This window comes from Grampus griseus (genome assembly GCF_964374135.1).
Source record: "Grampus griseus genome assembly, chromosome: 4".
In the NCBI taxonomy this organism is placed as follows: Eukaryota; Metazoa; Chordata; class Mammalia; order Artiodactyla; family Delphinidae; genus Grampus; species Grampus griseus.
This window is the reverse complement of record NC_138997.1, coordinates 26,428,692-26,446,523: the sequence shown is the minus strand read 5'-3', so window position 1 is coordinate 26,446,523 and position 17,832 is coordinate 26,428,692. Positions and strand designations below refer to the sequence as shown.

At 38.3% G+C, this 17,832-nt stretch overlaps 1 protein-coding gene across 1 annotated transcript in view; it reads left to right on the top strand.

Annotated features, from left to right (window-relative positions):
* Positions 1–222: 222 nt before the first annotated feature.
* Positions 223–17,832, top strand: part of PRMT9 (protein arginine methyltransferase 9) — a 28,086-nt gene continuing 10,476 nt past the window's right edge. The window contains exons 1-9 of the mRNA XM_082652666.1: positions 223–490; positions 2,925–3,073; positions 5,145–5,381; positions 5,903–6,070; positions 8,383–8,485; positions 10,069–10,175; positions 11,681–11,873; positions 12,566–12,749; positions 15,297–16,014. Of these exons, the coding sequence (XP_082508792.1) occupies positions 302–490; positions 2,925–3,073; positions 5,145–5,381; positions 5,903–6,070; positions 8,383–8,485; positions 10,069–10,175; positions 11,681–11,873; positions 12,566–12,749; positions 15,297–16,014 (2,048 nt within the window). The 5' untranslated portion in view covers positions 223–301. The remainder of the gene's footprint in view (positions 491–2,924; positions 3,074–5,144; positions 5,382–5,902; positions 6,071–8,382; positions 8,486–10,068; positions 10,176–11,680; positions 11,874–12,565; positions 12,750–15,296; positions 16,015–17,832) is intronic.

The following is a 17,832-nucleotide window of genomic DNA, read 5'->3' as shown; positions in this document are numbered from 1 at the left end:
TGGCCCCCCCGCACCTCCCCTCCCACGGGAGGGGGCGGGCCACGACGTGCCCTCGTCGGACGCACTGCCGTTCGCGAAGCGTGCGTCGGCGGCGTAGGACACGCCCCTTGGGGAGGGGAGGGGTTTCTGCCTGGCAGAGGTGGGAGCTCTTGCAGTCGTAGGGGAATAGGTTTCCTGTTCCGGTTCTCGGGCTCTGGTTAGTCACGTGGAAGTGCGATCACCTAGACAGTTTGCGCTTTCCGTTCACCAAAGCATCTTCCCTTTGGAGATACAGGTGCAGATTTCGGCCGGTGACTCTGCCATGCCGAACTTGCGGCCCAGGCCCCGCCGAGGCGCCGGACGGGGCGCCAGGGCAGCCGGGCGGGACGAGCTGGTGTCGCGGTCCTTGCAGAGCGCAGAGCACTGCCTGGGCGCCCAGGACTTCGGCACCGCCTATGCCCACTACCTCCTCGTGCTCAGCCTGGCGCCGGAGCTGAAAGACGATGTGAAGGTGAGGAGGGCCCTTGTTTCTCTCGCTTGCAGGCAGATCCTGTGTTCTCGTATAAATAAATGAATACATAAATAAATTGGAGGGGGGTACTATAAGTGATTGGTGGTGGTTATTAATGTTTACTGTTCACCCTTGACTCTTCTTTTGTTCGTAACCACAACCAGCGTATCAGAAAATATTGTCTGCTGCACCATCGAAATATATATCCAGAATCGTATCCCTTCTTACCACCTTCTTTTTTACTGCCCTGATTCAAGCTTCAGTCATCTCCTTCTGACTTTTGCAATAGGCTCAGGCTCGAAACTAGGCTTTCTCCTGCAGCCTACCGCAACACAGCCAGTATGAGCTTTTCATAATAAAAGCCAGATGATGTCATTTCTCTATTTCAAAACTTCCATTTCATTCAAAATTCCGAAGGTTATATTGCATGAGGCCTCAGGTGATCTGCCACCTCCTATATCTAATTCTAGCAAGTCCCTGCCCCAGGCCCTTTGCACTTGTCTCTACTGTTACGTGGAACGAATGTTGAATTAAGTTTTGGATTAGCCTAAAGTAATCATTCGATGATGCATTCTTTAAGTTTCAGTTATTGGATTATTTGAGTTATTCTGTTGAAATGCTGTACATTTTTTCCAAGTTATTTCAGAATCTAAATTTCAAAAAGTGATTTAACTTAATTTTGCATTCAACTTTCAGCCTGAAGCTACTTTGCTTTATTTCACCCAGGGTTTCTCAACCTCAGTACTACTCATATTTTGGATGGAATCTTTGTTGTGGAAAGCTGTCTTGTGCATGGTAGAATGTTTAGCAGCATCCCTGACTTCTACCCAGTAGATGTCAGTAGCATATAGACATTTAAATTTCAGGATCAGCTGGCCTCAGGGAGGAGAACGTGTTATGCTGAGATACAGTTTGCTCTTTTAGGTAGGCAGAAGTAGAATAATGGATCAATCCAAGTGCTTTTTCTTCAATTCTTTGTTCGTTAGTTTCCTCTTTAGTAAAACAGGGAAAATATCTTTTTTTATATTTAGTGTGTATTAAAAGTATTATCTAAAGTTTGTATTTCTTTGCCTGGTGTTCAGTAGGGTTAAGTAACTAGCTCTGTTTCCTGCAGAACAGAGTCCCATATTTCTTTGCAGGGTCCTCTGCGAAAGACCTATCTCTTTAGTCTTATTTCCTTCTACTCTCCATCCTTACACCTCAGCCATACCAAGTTGCTTAGCTGTAAATTCCCTGATCCATTTAATATAATCAGTGTTTTTTCCCCTCACATCCTAGAGTCTTCTTCCTTTCCTTGACTCTCTAGTAAAATTTATCAAAATTCAGTTTCAGATGTACACTCTTCTGTATAAAATATGTGAAGATGATATAAAATGTGTTCCTGACTACAGTCTTCTGTCTTTGCACTGGGTTGCAGTGTGGAGAATGTTTGGTGGAGGTGTAATTAGAGCTAGGGTGACAGTGGGAAGACTCTTCCTGTAGTCCAGCAAGTGATTACAAGGACCACGTTGTAACAGTGTGGGGGAGAGGAGGTGACAGATTTAACTATAATGAGAGAGAATTGGCTGGGTTTCAAATTAATTGTACTGGAGTTAAGGTGGCGTTCTAAGGTGACTTCTTAGTCTGAGGTTGGGCGGTACCTTAACCTTCTATCCTGTGTGAGAGAATACGATGGGTTCAGTTTAGAACATTTTGAATTTTTTCAAAATTGTATGTTATATTTCTCTCTATGAGGCCTCTCTGAGGATAGGAACAGGATTTATGTTATGTTGTTCTTTGATATTTGTACACCGATCAGGAAATATTTGGGTTGAGCTGAATTTGAGATGACTGAGGGTCCCTGGTTGAGATGACCAATAGGGAGTGGTAACTATGGGTCTGAGGTTCAGGAGAGAGGGTCTCAATTGGAGATGTAGATGTAGCATCCATTAACACATAGGTGATAGTTAATGCACTGGGGATGCGTGAGAAGAGAGAAGCCGGTCAAGGAAGTACCGCTGAAACATAGGAGCCCACAAAAAAGAGGTTGGTGGAGAATATGATATGGCAGCCAAGTACGGACAGATTTTGCAGAGTGGTCAAGCTGTCTTAATTCTGCATGTTACTGCCATGTAGGTGGTAAAATTTATGCATTTATGTATTTATTTAGCAACAGGGCCTATTACAGCTAAATTAAACTTATGGTGATTTTCAGTTATAACTAAGTTTTATTTTCTGTGGAATCTTCAACCAGTGTTGAATATTCTTTCATCTTTTTTTTTTTTTTTTTTTTAATGGCCGTGCCATGCGGCTTGCGGGATCTTAGTTCTCCGACCAGGGATTGAACCATGCCCTCAGCAGTGAAAGCTCAGAGTCCTAACCACTAGACTGCCAGGGAATTCCCTCTTTCATCATTTATGTTACTGACTAATTTACTGTTTTCTCTTTTGTAAAGGAAACTTTTCAGTATACGCTCTTCAGATGGGCTGAAGAACTTGATGCACTCAGTCGAACACAAGACCTACTTGGTTGCTATGAGCAAGCCTTGGAACTGTTTCCTGATGATGAAGTGATTTGCAATAGTATGGGGGAGCATCTCTTCAGGTAGGTAGTGGTTTCAGTATTACTAGTTAAGGATTATTCTGCATCAGTCCAGATCGGATAAATTGTTGTACACTAATTCGAACATGGGAAGTTTAATATAAACAATTATTAATTATAACAGAGGATCAGAGTAATGAAGGGTTGGCTAGTAAGAAGAGAACTGAAAAGAATATAGGAATAGCAGATATAATATGTAATAATATTATATGTTATACTACGTAATAGCCAGTGCCCCTGGGGCTGAGATCGAGCATCCGTGGAAGAGTTCCTCTCACTGGGCTGAGATCCACACCTTGTTGGAGAGGACATAGCCCTCATTCACAGGATGGCAGAGAAGTCACTGTGGTCCCTTGCCAGGGAATTTGTTGTAAATCTGTCCTCTGGAGCTTCCTGGAAATTTGCTGTTTCCTTTTGTAAGAGTGCCGTTCCCTGTTTGGGTTCCAGAATGTCTTTTTTGCTTAAACCATACCCAAAATGAATAGTCCAATTCAATCTTTAAAACTGGCAGAATGCTTAGAGGTGCTTGTGAAGAAGTATGAGTGTAAAAGGGTTCTACTAGCTTAGTTCTCTTCAGTGTGTGGACCACACACTGGTGTGATCCACAGATTACCAGTCAATGACAGAGAAGTATAAAAACTGTGAGTAAACAGTTAGAAATCTATGTAGCAGTTTGACATTGCTGTAAATCCAAGCATGTGGTCAGGGAACTCCCTTGTTGAAGAGAGCATGGACCACTCTGCTGCTGAAATCTGGTGTGGGAGTTGCACACTAACTAATCATGTGCAGTACAAGTATGTTGGTCTACAGATACTTAGATATTTTAAAAGGAAAGGGAGTTCTTTATCATAGATAGTTTAAGAAATACTGTTCCGGATGGTTTGATAGTTTTCTCCCCCTGTCTTTTATTATTGATTTGCTCACATCTAATTTAGTAGTAGTTTTTTGGGTGACTCACCTTTAACTTTTTTCCTTAGACACAATGCCTCTCTTTTTGCAGTCATATTTATTTGGTTTCTTTTGTATTTAATTAAAATATATAATAATAACAAGTGCGACTGGTGTAAACTGGTCTGGCAGCGAATACAACTGACTTTTTTTTTTTTTTAATTTAGACTTATTTATTTATTTACTTATTTTTTACTGAAATATAGTTGACTTACAATATTATATTACTTTCGGGTATACAACATAGTGATTCTGCATTTTTATAGAATATGCTCAACATAAAGTTAATATAAAATATTAATTAACTATATTCCCTGTGCTGTGCATTACATTGTTGTGTCTTAATTATTTTATTATTATTTTTTAATAGATCTTTATTGGAGTATAATTGCTTCACAGTACTGTGTTAGTTTCTGTTGTACATCAAAGTGAATCAGCCATATGCATACAGATGTCCCCATATCCCCTCCCTCTTGCGTCTCCCTCCCACCCTCCCTATCCCACCCCTCTAGGTGGTCACAAAGCACCAAGCTGATCTCCCTGTGCTATGCTGCTGCTTCCCACTAGCTATCTATTTTACATTTGATAGTGTATATATGTCGATGCTACTCTCTCACTTCGTCCCAGCTTACCCTTCCCCCTCCCTGTGTCCTCAAGTCCATTCTCTATGTCTGCATCTTTATTCCTGCTCTACAACTGACTCTTGATGACCATTCAACTCAATTGCTGAGGGAAAAGGTATGCAGGTACAGCGAAGAGGCACCTCTTAGCCATAGGCGTTAATATCTTTTACAGAGGGAGTGGTTTTTAGAAACCACTGGTGTTCTAGAAAGTTGTTTAAATGGAGGATGGCTAGGAGAGCCTCTACTCTACCATAGTAAAGTAGTAATTCATAGTCAGTCAGTTGTTAATGTCCTGGAATGCATAAATATAAAAGCGATTCAGAAAGGAAAGAAGTGAATGAGAATCGCAGTCCTCACAGAAGGCTTCCCAAGGAGATGGCGCTTGGGTTGGGTAGGATCTGGGGTGCTGGTGAGAGGTTCTCAGGCCAGATAAGCGGCACGAACAAAGGCACTGTAATTGATAGTATATAGTTGAATATCTTGTCTGTTATGTTTTACTCTAGAATGGGCTTCAGAGATGAAGCAGCCGGGTATTTTCGTAAAGCAGTGAAGCTAAACCCGGATTTCAGTGATGCAAAGGAGAATTTTTATCGTGTTGCAAACTGGTTGGTGGAGCGCTGGCACTTTCTCATGCTTAATGACACCAGGAGGAATATGATTTATAACGCAGCGATCCAAAAGGCGGTTCGTTTGGGCTCCGGAAGCGTTTTGGACATTGGAGCAGGAACTGGAATACTAAGGTTTGTTGGAATTGTGTTTTAATTATGTATACCTATATACTAATGTAAATTAAGGATTGTACCAAATATGGAAACTTTAACAGCAGAATTTAAAAGTAGAGTTTATTTCTCATAATCTCGTTATGATTATTCATGGAACTATTATTATTATATTTTTCACTATAACTTTTACTTAATTAAGAACTCGACATAACCACCAAGAAAAATTGGGGGTCATCATTGAAATTTTAAATAATGAATTTTAAGAGTACTTTTTACATTAACATTCTGGTTGAATCTGGTTGTTTAAAGTCTGTTAGCATCCTGCATGCCAGTTATGTTTTAATAAGGTGAATGTCATGATTTATTGTGTGATTTATTGCTTGACAAGAATATTAGTTCATTTCTTAAAATGCAGAACGAATAATGGTTGTGTTAAAAAATAAAAGGAAAACCTCATGTTTAAGCATTATAATTCCACTAAAATTTGAAAGATTACAGTAGGTTATTTTTTCCTGATGGAACACTTTTTCCTCTTGTAGCATGTTTGCTAAAAAAGCTGGAGCGCACTTGGTGTATGCCTGTGAGTTATCCAAGACCATGTATGAACTTGCCTGTGATGTAGTGGCAGCAAACGAGATGGAAGCAGGGATCAAACTCTTACATATGAAGTCGCTTGACATAGAAATTCCAAAACACATTCCTGAAAGGTATTATAATATGAACTAATTTTAGTTTTTATAATCCACTATTTTTTTAAAAAAAATTAAGATATTCACATTTCTAGCTTCTAGTCCAAACAAAAATGCTAAAACCCTTATATTGTAAAGATGCAGATATAGGATAGTTTAGCCTAAGATTGATTTCATAGTAAGATCATTTTCTTGGTAAAAAAGATTTAAAGATCTTGAGAAAAATTTGTGGCAAGGGATTTAATACATAAACTTAAGCGTTAGCAAGTTACTTGACCTTTGTTAATTTCAGTGTTCTAGTTGTCCTTCTGTGTGGTCAATAACTATTTAAAAATTGTACTTAAAAATAACGCGTGGGTAGATGAAGCTTGATGGGCTTAATCACATTTGGTGTTAATATCCCTGGCTAAAATGAAGGATAGCCTTTGGCTTTGGAAGCGTCAGCTGTCAATGTATTTTGGCTTGGGCCCTTCAAATGCTTTGAATATTATCTCATAAGTCTTAGCTTTTTAGTATGTTATTTCACCTTGATCCATATCACAAGGGGATGGAATTTTAGAGCTAGAGGGGATTTAAAAATCATCTGGTCCAGTAAACTATCATTTTAGATACAGAGTTTTCTCTGAGTAGCACTTGCTCTACTACCTCTTCTGGGTAGTCTATCTTTTCATCTTAACTTAAATTCAGTTTACATTGAAACAGGGCTTTTTTATGCCCTGTCATCATTGAGACTATGATTTTAAAAAGTCTTTTGCCATATATGTATGATAATATTTATATTTACATAATAGTTATGCTTTTCAATGGTCTCTACATATGTTCTCATGAAAGAAGTCCTGTTAGATTGTTGAGGCAGATATTATACCATTTTATAGAAATAAACAGTGTCCTCAATTGTCTTAGTCTGCTCAGACTGCTATTAACAAAATACCAGACCAGGCAGCTTAAACTACAGACGTTTATTTTCTCACAGCTCTGGAGGCTAGAAGTCCATGATCATGGGTGCTGGCAAATTTGGTTTCTGATGGGCGCTCTCTTCCTAGCTTTGCAGATGGACTTCCTGTGCATCCTTACATGGCCTGTCCTCTGTGCATGTGAGGAGAGAGGGATCACTGCTGTCTCCTCCACTTTTATAAGGACACATGCCCTATCAGATTAGGACTTCACCTTTATGACCTCACTGAACCTTAATTACCTCGTAAGGATCCTATCTCCAAGTATAGTCACACTGGGAGTTAGGGCTTCAGCGTGAATTTTGGTGGTACACAATTCAGTCCAGAGCATGAATCAAAGTTATGTTAATTCAATCTACATTTTTGTCACAGATGGTGTTGTAGAAGGATCTATTGTCTTTGAATTAAGAGATACGGTTCAGTAATAATAATTAATAATAATTTATTTTGACCTTGAGCAAATCTAGAGACTTGAAGATCTTGGAATAGATGATTTGAGATACCTTCCATGTTCTAAATATTTGCAATCATAAATATTGAAAATTTTGTGAATATATATAATACTGGGCTTAGGCACTGTAGGGGATACCAAAGTCTGTCCTCAAGGCACCTACAGTCTAGATAGGAAGATAAGGAATATTCATGAAAATATCTTTACCTTCTAATTACACAAATGAACAATACTGGCAGTAAGTAGTAAAGAGGTTCAGAGAAGGGAGAAATTTTTTTGGTGTGTCTTTGAGTGAACTTTTCTAGAAAGAAAGAATGGACAGAAGATCAGAGCTCTGTGGATTAGGCTTTTGTGAAAACTCACAGGTGTGGGTAAAGCAAGAGAAGTAACAGGAGAGGGACACTCAGTGTGTAGAGGTAAACACACCAGAGGTAGAGGAAGGATTTTGAGGGGCAGGCCTCCTCACCCGCACTAAATGTTATTTACAGATCAAGGAAAATTAGAACCGAGAAAGAGTATTCATTTTGGTAAGTCGGGGAGTCACTGATGATAGAGAGTATTTTTATAGAGTGTTGGGGATAGAAGTCCAGTTACTCAGGGTTAAGGAGGGGGACTGGTAAAAAGGTAATGGGTATGAACCACTCCTTAGGATTTAGGCAATGAAAGGATAATCCGAGAGGCAGGGGGTCAAGTGAAGGTTGTGGACTCCCACTACTGTCCCCACCAGGAAGCTGCCGGTGGAGGACAGAGGAGCCTGAATCTTCCTCAAGATTCCAGGGTAGATATTAAACACAAAATGTATTAGAAAATTTTACATATGAACTGTTTCTATAATAAATGCTTCCTTTCTGCTCTCAGCTTTGACATCTTTTATATAAATAGCATGATATTTTACTTACATATATTTTTAAAAAATCATTCTATAGAGTGTCCCTTGTTGTAACAGAAACTGTCGATGCAGGTTTATTTGGAGAAGGAATTGTGGAGAGTTTGATTCATGCATGGGAACATTTACTTTTGCAGCCAAAGGTAAGCAGCATGAAAACACTTACATCTGATTAAGAATTCATTATTCAGTAGATAATTTATTGAGCCCCTAGCATAATTGCAAATCAGTATGAGATACATCCCACTCTTGAGGTGCATACTGTACTGTTGGAAAGAAATCAGTGTGAAAAAACATTTAATAACATAGTGCAGTGTATACTTGTGTGCCCAAATGGTGTATATAGGCAAAAAACACTCCAGGACAGAATTCTTAGGAATTGAGATTACGTTATGAAGGGATTGACTCTGGAATTCTTGAGCAGGGTTGAGAAAGGGAAGTACTTTCAGTCTCACAGCCTTCACTGCTTGTATTTTTTGGCAGATTATCAAAAGGGAATATAGTGATAACTGGCATGGTATGGTTTTAACGTATCAGTTGGACCCAGGCTACTGCTTGGACAGGACTGATTCTTATAATTGCCAAGTTATATTTTGCATTGAAATCCTCTACTGTGGCCCAGTAAATTGTAGATTTGGTTTATATATATGTATTATGAATGAAAGAATTTTAACATTTAATAAGAATTTAATACTTACAGAAAATGATTTGGATTTAAAATAGCTAATGAAAGGTTGAAAGAAGAGCAGTTTGTTTTTCAAGTAGGTAATGGTGATTTTGGCCTCTAAGTTAAAGTCATACTGAATAGTCTTTTGTTGTATGCAGACTTAGAGATTTCTAGCTCCCCACCTCCCTCCCTCCCTTCCTTCCTATTTGTACTGGAAAAAAAGAAAAAAAAATATGTATACACACAAACATACATATAGCAATGAAAATAAAAGAAACTTTTTAAAGGAAAAAGACCCCTTAACCTGCTTATCTTTTTTTTTTATTTTAATAAACTTCTACCTTTCCCATGATGAGTACTTTATTTTTTAAAAGTTATTTATTTTGGGCTTCCCTGGTGGTGCAGTGGTTGAGAGTCCGCCTGCCGATGCAGGGGACACAGGTTCGTGCCCCGGTCGGGGAAGATCCCACATGCCGCAAAGCGGCTAGGCCCGTGAGCCATGGCGCTGAGCCTGAGCGTCCGGAGCCTGTGCTATGCAACGGGAGAGGCCACAACAGTGAGAGGCCCACGTACCGCAAAAAAAAAAAAAAAGTTATTTATTTTAATTTATTTATGTTTGGCTACATTGGGTCTTTATTGCTGCACGCAGGCTTTCTCTAGTGGCAGCAAGTGGGGGCTACTCTTTGTTGCAGTGCACAGGCTTCTCATCGTGGTGGCTTCTCTTGTTGTGGAGCATGGGCTCTAGGCACACGGGCTTCAGTAGTTGTGACACATAGGCTCAGTAGTTGTGGCTCACGGGCTCTAGAGTGCAGGCTCAGTAGTTGTGGCACACAGGCTTAGTTGCTCTGTGGCATGTGGGATCTTCCTGGACCAGGGCTTGAACCCGTGTTCTCTGCGTTGGCAGGCAGATTCTTAACCACTGTGCCACCAGGGAAGTCCTGCTTATCTTAATTATTATTTTTTTGAGTTCTTTTCTGATAAATTTTCATAGCTTGCCATCATACACACATATTTTGACATAAATATAACAGAATATAATTTTTATTGTTATATTTTTAGACCAAAGGTGAAAATGGTAATTGTGAAAAATATGGGAAAGTTATACCGGCAAGTGCTGTTATATTTGGGATGGCAGTAGAATGTGCAGAGATAAGAAGACATCATAGGTAAGTGATTATTTAAATAGTAAATATTAAAAAATAGTAATTTTAAGGCATAGACTGTACTCCAGAGGTTATTTAGTGGACATTTATTCAGATGAGAATGTGTAGTTTTCTGACCTTTAAATTCATGATGTTTATTCCAGTCTTAATTTTCTTTTTGCTTTTTTTAAACTTTCTTCGAAAATAGAACTCTAGGATTAAAATCAGCTTTCAGTTTTCTAGTGGAAAATTAATTTTGATACAACTTAGTATCCTTTCGATGTGTGATAGATTCATGAGAAAAATACTAAGTTAAGACTGATTTTAGAGAAAGGGAAGTAAAAATTTCCAATGTGAAAATAATTTTATTTCTTCCATTTTTCTCTTCTTAATAACTATTGACATTATAATATTTTCTGGTTGGGTGGGATGAAATTTTAGGATCTTTCTACCCTTGAGATTCTGAGATTTATCACATGTGATACAGGTGAAAAATTTTTTTAGTTATAGAAGTTTCTTGGTTACATGTTTTTCTTGAACATTAATGAATTTTTTTATTTTGCTAAAATATTGATCCATAGTTTTTTGGAACTTTTTAAGGAGGCCCTCCATCTGATAACTTGATAGTGTTAAATGTAACATATTTACATTTTAAGAAATACTGATGAGTATTTGAAGAAAATAAAAATCATCCCAAAGCCTCACTAGTAGGCAACTACTGTTCATCCTTGTTGTATGAATACACCACAGTGCATTCCTCCGTTTTGCTGGTGATGGACATTTAGGTTATATCCAGTTTTGGGAGTATTGGAAATAAATAGCACAGCTATAAACATTCTTGAACATTCTTTTGTTGGTGGTATGTATGAATTTCTGTTGGTTGTGTTCCTAAAAGTGCAAATGTCAGACACTCTGAGGTTCCCATATTAAGAGTGAATCTAGAATAGTCATGTTCATCTTGAGCAGGAACTACGAAAGTCTTCCAGAGTGGTCTTGTTAATTTTCTATTCCTACCAATAGTGCGTGAAACTATTCTTACAACACTTACTTTCCCCATTCTGGTGGTTGTGTAGTATGGCTTTAACTTCATTTCCCTGGTGACTAAATTTTCATATGCTTATTGGTCATTTGGATATGTTCTTTTGTACAGTGTCTAAGTCTTTTGCCTATTTTTGTGTTTCTTTTATTGTGGGAATTTAAAAATATATTTTGGATATTTGCCCTTTGTTGAGTAATGTATTACAAATCTCTTTTCCTACTCAGTGGCTTGCCTTTTTACTTTCTTCCTGGGTATCTTTTGATGAGCAGAGTTCTTAATTTTAAGGTACACTTATTTATCATTTGTTTTCCTTTATAGTTAGTGATTGTGTTTATAACTGCGTTTAAGAAACCTTTGTCTATGAAGCTTTATTGCATTTTTATATTTATTTTTGCTGGATTCAGTATTAGATGGTGTTACTTGATTCTTAAAAAAACAAAAAAACAAACCTGTCTTTCTCCTTTTCCTCTCTTATTCCCCCTCTTACCAGGGTGGGTATTAAGGACATTGCTGGGATCTGTTTGCCAACCAGTGTGAAATTTCAGAGTCCAGCGTATTCTTCTGTAGATGCTGAAGAAACAATTGAACCTTATACAACCGAAAAGATGAGTCGAGTTCCTGGAGGATATTTGGCTTTGACAGAGTGCTTTGAAATTATGACAGTAGATTTCAACAATCTTCAGGTAAAAATGAAAGTTCAATTACTGTTTTTTTTAATATATATAAATTTATTTATTTACTTAGTTTTATTTTTGGCTGTGTTGGGTTTTCGTTGCTGTGCACGGGCTTTCTCTTTTTGTGGCAAGCGGGGGCTACTCTTCCTTGCGGTGTGAGGGCTTCTCATTGTGGTGGCTTCTCTTGTTGCAGAGCATGGGCTCCAGGTGCACGGGCTTCAGTAGTTGTGGCTCGCGGGCTCTAGAGCGCAGGCTCAGTAGTTGTGGTGCAGGGACTTAATTGCTCCGCAACATGTGGGATCTTCCCGGACCGGGGCACGAACCCGTGTCCCCTGCATCGGCAGGCGGACTCTCAACCACTGTGCCACCAGGGAAGCCCCAAACACTTTTTTAAAACAAAATAATCTCTATTGCTTTGCCACTCGCTACCTTCATTCAACACTATGTCATGGACTTCTTTCTACATCAGTAATATGTGTCTGCCTCATTGTCTGTAATAACTGTATGGTACTCACTACCATATACCATATATCAGAGCTTCCCATCCAGCATGCCTTAAATGATTGTAGGTGTGCCAAGATACCGATCCCCTAAGGGCGCTGGGCAGGACTGAGAACTTACAGAAATGGGAATTGATATGATATTGGGGCAAGTATATAATGACTGTCTAAAATCCTCTTATTCCTTTAACATTTTTTCAGGAATTAAAAAGTCTTGCAACTAAAAAACCTGATAAAATTGGTATCCCTGTTATTAAAGAAGGCATACTCGATGCCATTGTGGTTTGGTTTGTACTCCAGCTTGATGATGAACACAGTTTATCCACAAGTCCTAGTGAGGAAACATGCTGGGAACAGGCTGTCTACCCTGTACATGACCTTGCAGGTATATCTTGTCTAATTTTTGTTGTTGTTGTTTTTTAAAACTTTTTGTTTTAACCCTCTAAGCATTTGAGTCAGTGTCAGAAAATTCACTATGAATATGAAGTTTCTAGTCAAGGGAGATTGGTCAAATCTTTCAGAATTTTCTTTTTCTTTTTTAAAAGTAGTTTTAAATAATTAATATATGTGGTTAAGAAGAGAGACTAAAATTGACATGTACACACTGCTGTATTTAAAATAGATAACCAACAAGGACCTACTGTATAGCACAGGGAACTCTGCTCAATACTCTGTAATAACCTAAATGGGAAAAGAATTTGAAAAAGAGCTAAATACATGTATATGCATAAATGAATCTGTCTGCTGTAAACCTGAAACTAACACAGCTTTGTTAATCAACTATATTCCAATATTAAAAAAAAAAGACTAAAACACAACTCTGCTGCATACCACTCAAAAATATCTATCATTAAATCATTTCTTCAGCTCTGATTACTCTAGTTATCAGTAAATAAGAGAAATGCTAGTCCATTTTTTATGGAACACAGTGGAAAAATACTGCTTTTAGTGCAGGAGTTCTTACCACTTACAGAATCTGATAGCATCTGTGGAGCCCCAGGTCCTAGAAATATGCACACTCATAGAAGTACAGAATTTTGCAGTTTAGAGTTCATGAATCCATGGACTTACTTAGGGATGTCCTATATTAAAGATATTTTTTGTATAGAAATTTTTTACTAGCAATTTTATGGGTTTCAATATAGTTTACAGCAGTTGTATTACATAGAAAAATTCTACCTTTTTAAAACTGGAAGGTAATAAATATTTACTTCTATATAGTCTCTATTTACTTCTATGTAGTCTCTTAATCAGGGATCTAATTTGGCAAGGTCATTAAGTCATGGAATCAATATAGTATTGTGGCCAGTATGGGTTTTGGAGTCAGTCAGGTAGATTTCTTTTTTTTTTTTAACATCTTTATTGGGGTATAATTGCTTTACAATAGTGTGTTAGTTTCTGCTTTATAACAAAGTGAATCAGTTATACATATACATATGTTCCCATATCTCTTCCCTCTTGCGTCCCCCTCCCTCCCACCCTCCCTATCCCACCCCTCCAGGCGGTCACAAAGCACTGAGCCAATATCCCTGTGCTATGCGGCTGCTTCCCACTAGCTATCTACCTTACATTTGTTAGTGTATATATGTCCATGACTCTCTCTCGCCTTGTCACAGCTCACCCTTCCCCCTCCCCATATCCTCAAATCCGTTCTCCAGTAGGTCTGTGTCTTTATTCCTGTCTTACCCCTAGGTTTTTCATGACATTTTTTTTTTCTTAAATTCCATATATATGTGTTAGCATACGGTATTTGTCTTTTTCTTTCAGTCAGGTAGATTTGAAATTGGGTCTTGGCTACTTACTGACTTCCTGGCAGGCCTTGCTGGTTATTTCTTAGAGCTTTTGTTATGTGATTATAAAAATGGGAATGATGCTGGGAATTCTTTGTTGGTCCAGTGGTTAGGACTCTGCGCTTTCACTGCCTAGGGCCTGGGTTCAGTCCCTGGTTGGGGAACTAAGATCTTGCAAGCTGTGCGGCGTGGCCAAAAAAAAAAAAAAAAGAGAGAAGATGCTGCCTATGTTGCAGGATTGTTGTAGGAATTATTAGACATACTAGGTATAAAATGCCTACCATAGTGACTGGCACTCAATAAAGAGCACTTACTTTAAAATTTTGTTTATTCTAACTCTCTTTCAGTAACTTAGATGGTATTTTTTTAAAAAGTCCTTCTTTGGGAAAGGATATTTTAAATGTGTAAACACAAGAATAGCAACTTGTATTTCCAACTGGCTCTATGGCTAATGAGAAGGAATTGCAATTATACATTTACACTTTAAAGTTTTACCACGTGTGAAAGCTCATGGATAAGAGCAGGATACAGTCTTTATTGTAGGACTTAGTCCTTCCTTATATTTTCAAATTCCTAAACATGCAAGAATATCTAAGTACTTACAGTTAAGAGATATTACTGACAAGGTGCTACTGAATGCTGCCTTGTTCTTTGGGAAATTTCTCTTAGAGAAAAGAATGTCCCTTTAAGCTAAAGTGAGTTTTGGTGCTGATCCCTGAGTTTCATCTATCTTTGTTATTGTTGGCTTCATTACCAAAGATTGAGAGTCCCCTGAAGTCCTTCCCCCACCCTCCAATTTGGGGACATTGATGGTACCTAGTGATTACGGTAAAAGCACTATAATAGTGATAGTTAAGGTCCAATAATGATCTCTTGAATCTATTATGCTGTAAGTCAATTGGATCTTCTAACCTCAGTTTTTCCCTATGTAAAGCTGGAGGGATTTTCCTAGTTTTGTTTTTTTGGGTTTTTTTTGAACTGAATAGATTAATTCACTTAATTCTTTTAAATCAATAGATGCAATCCTTCCTGTCATGGTTTAAAAAATGACAGGAGGACAGAGGTGTTTGTGTGATCCTCAGACTTATAAACACTCGTATTCATCAACTACAACTTTTTTTCTTTCTTCTTGTTTTATGAAGACTACTGGATAAAGCCTGGGGACCAGGTGATGATGGAAGTGTCTTGTCAGGATTGTTACCTAAGAATCCAGAGTATCAGTGTCTTCAATTCGGAGCATGAAATGGATGTTGGGAAAAGTTTTACCAAGAATAAAGACTTGCTGCCTTTAGGAAATGAGGCTGAGCTCTGTAGTGCCCTGGCCAATCTTCAGACCAGTAAACCAGATGCTGTGGAGCAGACTTGTGTTTTGGAATCCACAGAAATTGCTTTGCTTAATAACATCCCATACCATGAAGGCTTTAAAATGGCAATGAAGAAAGTGTTGTCTTCACTGACTCTGGAGAAACGGGGTCAGGCCATGGATACCCAGTGTCAGAGTAACGAGATGAGCTGTGAAAGTGGACAGAATAATTCTGCACAGAGCATCCCTGAACCTTTGTATGTGTTAGATGTGTCTGAGGGCTTCTCTATTCTGCCTATAATTGCTGGCACACTCGGGCAGGTTAAACCTTATAGTTCTGTGGAGAAAGACCAGCATCGTATGACTCTGGACCTCATATCTGAAGCCAATCACTTTCCTAAAGAAACACTTGAGTTTTGGTTGAGACATGTGGAAGATGAATCCGCTGTGTTGCAAAGGCCAAAATCAGACAAGTTGTGGAGTATAATTATACTGGATGTCATTGAGCCATCTGGGCTCCTTCAGCAGGAAATAATGGAAAAAGCGGCAATATCCAGGTAAAACACAAAATACAACCTTTGGCTTATTTGAGCTTAGACTTCACGTAAGTTCTTTTAGTTCTTTAATGGTGTCACTGCACAAATGAGTCGTGATCATCGTGTGTTCCTCAAGCATTGCTTTTCAGGACCTGTGACTTCTTGTCTTTCTCTTTCTGTGCATGTCATTACTGAATTTTTTTTTTTTTTCTTTAAAGGATCCTCTGCCCTGCAGGTGTGAAGAGAGCCTGCGTTGGGATTGGACTGCCTATGTATAATATAGGGAATTAATTAGAGCTCTGTAAGAACAGATAAGACATTCAAGGATAAATAAGGAAAAATCAAATTTCATCTTTATAAGAAAAACTGATGAGAAACATATAGTATGCATCTGATGGTGTATAGGGAGAGCAGAGTGCTGCTTGGGAACAAGTCCTAGTCCTTTTAGGTCCTAAAATCTCTATAGTACAGTTCTGTGCCTAAGGAATTTGCCCTTCAGTTTAGGTTACTGGTGACAAACTTGACCCTAGTATTTAAAATTGAAAGCAAATCTGGCTAAGCTTCCAGGTTCTTCAGTTGTGCTGCTCATATCTGAAAAGATGGCAATATTGAATATTTGGGGGCCCAAGTTTAAGTAGAATGAATTTATAGGTTTTAAATTGTGTGGTATATGAACAGGGCTGGTTTTGTAGTACAGGAGCAGTGGTGGAAATGCAGACCAAACTGCAATAGCAAAAGGCAAATTGTTCAGGAAAAAAAATTTGCTTATATAGTTAATTATATTTTAGGTTTTATATGCATTTTCTTTTGTTAACCACACTTATCTTTTCTTATGAGGTAACTAGTAAAAATCACTGCCATTTTCTAGTCTTTAAAACAATCTTGTACATATCACAAATTATGGGGATATAGAGGTCTGACATATATAAATAGAAACATACACTCTTAAAATTTTAAACAGATGTACTTTAGGTAGAGTATAGAACAAGGAGCTGGAAGGGTGTGTTTGAATCTAGTCTCAGATTTGTCTGTGAATTCCTGAAGTAGTAAAAATTTTTTTAAGTCATTTAATATCTCTCGTCCTCAGTTTCCCTCATCTATAAAATGAGGGATACTGGATTAGATGCCTTTGAAGGCATTTCAGCCCTACGAATTTCTGACACAGATGAGGTTTGACTTATTTGGTAGAATCACCTTGGAAAGGTGTACAATTTACCTAATGGTTTATTTATTTTTAGTTTTGATTTAATTCTTTTTCTAATTTTTTTTATTGTGGTAAAATGCACATAAAATTTTTCGTCTTATACGACTTGAAGTGGATAGTTCAGTGGTATTAAATATTTTTGTAGTGTGGGGCAGTCGTTTCCCCAGCCATCCTCGGAACTCTTTTCATCTTGTAAAACTGAAACTTTATACCCATTAAACAATAACTCTTCATACCACCCCCACCCCCCCACCCCACCCCAGGCCCGGGCAACCACCATTCTACTCTCTGCTTCTATGAGTTTGACTCCTGTACCTCATATGACTGGAATCATGCAGTATTTGTTGGTTTTGTGTGTGTGTGTATGTGTGTGAGACTCTTACTTCACTTAGCATAATGTCCTTCAGGTTCATCCATGTTGTAGTATATGTCTGAATTTCCTTCCTTTTTCAGGTGGAATAATCTTCCATTGTATGTGTATGTCACATTTTGCTTATCCATCCATTGATGGACTGATTGGTTATGTTAGTGGGAAACAACTTATGTAAAGCTGCCTACAGTTCCCCTTCAGTGTTTCTCAGCAGAGGGAGGGGTCCTGTTGGCAGTTTGGGTGGGACGGTCTTTTAGGGGGTGGG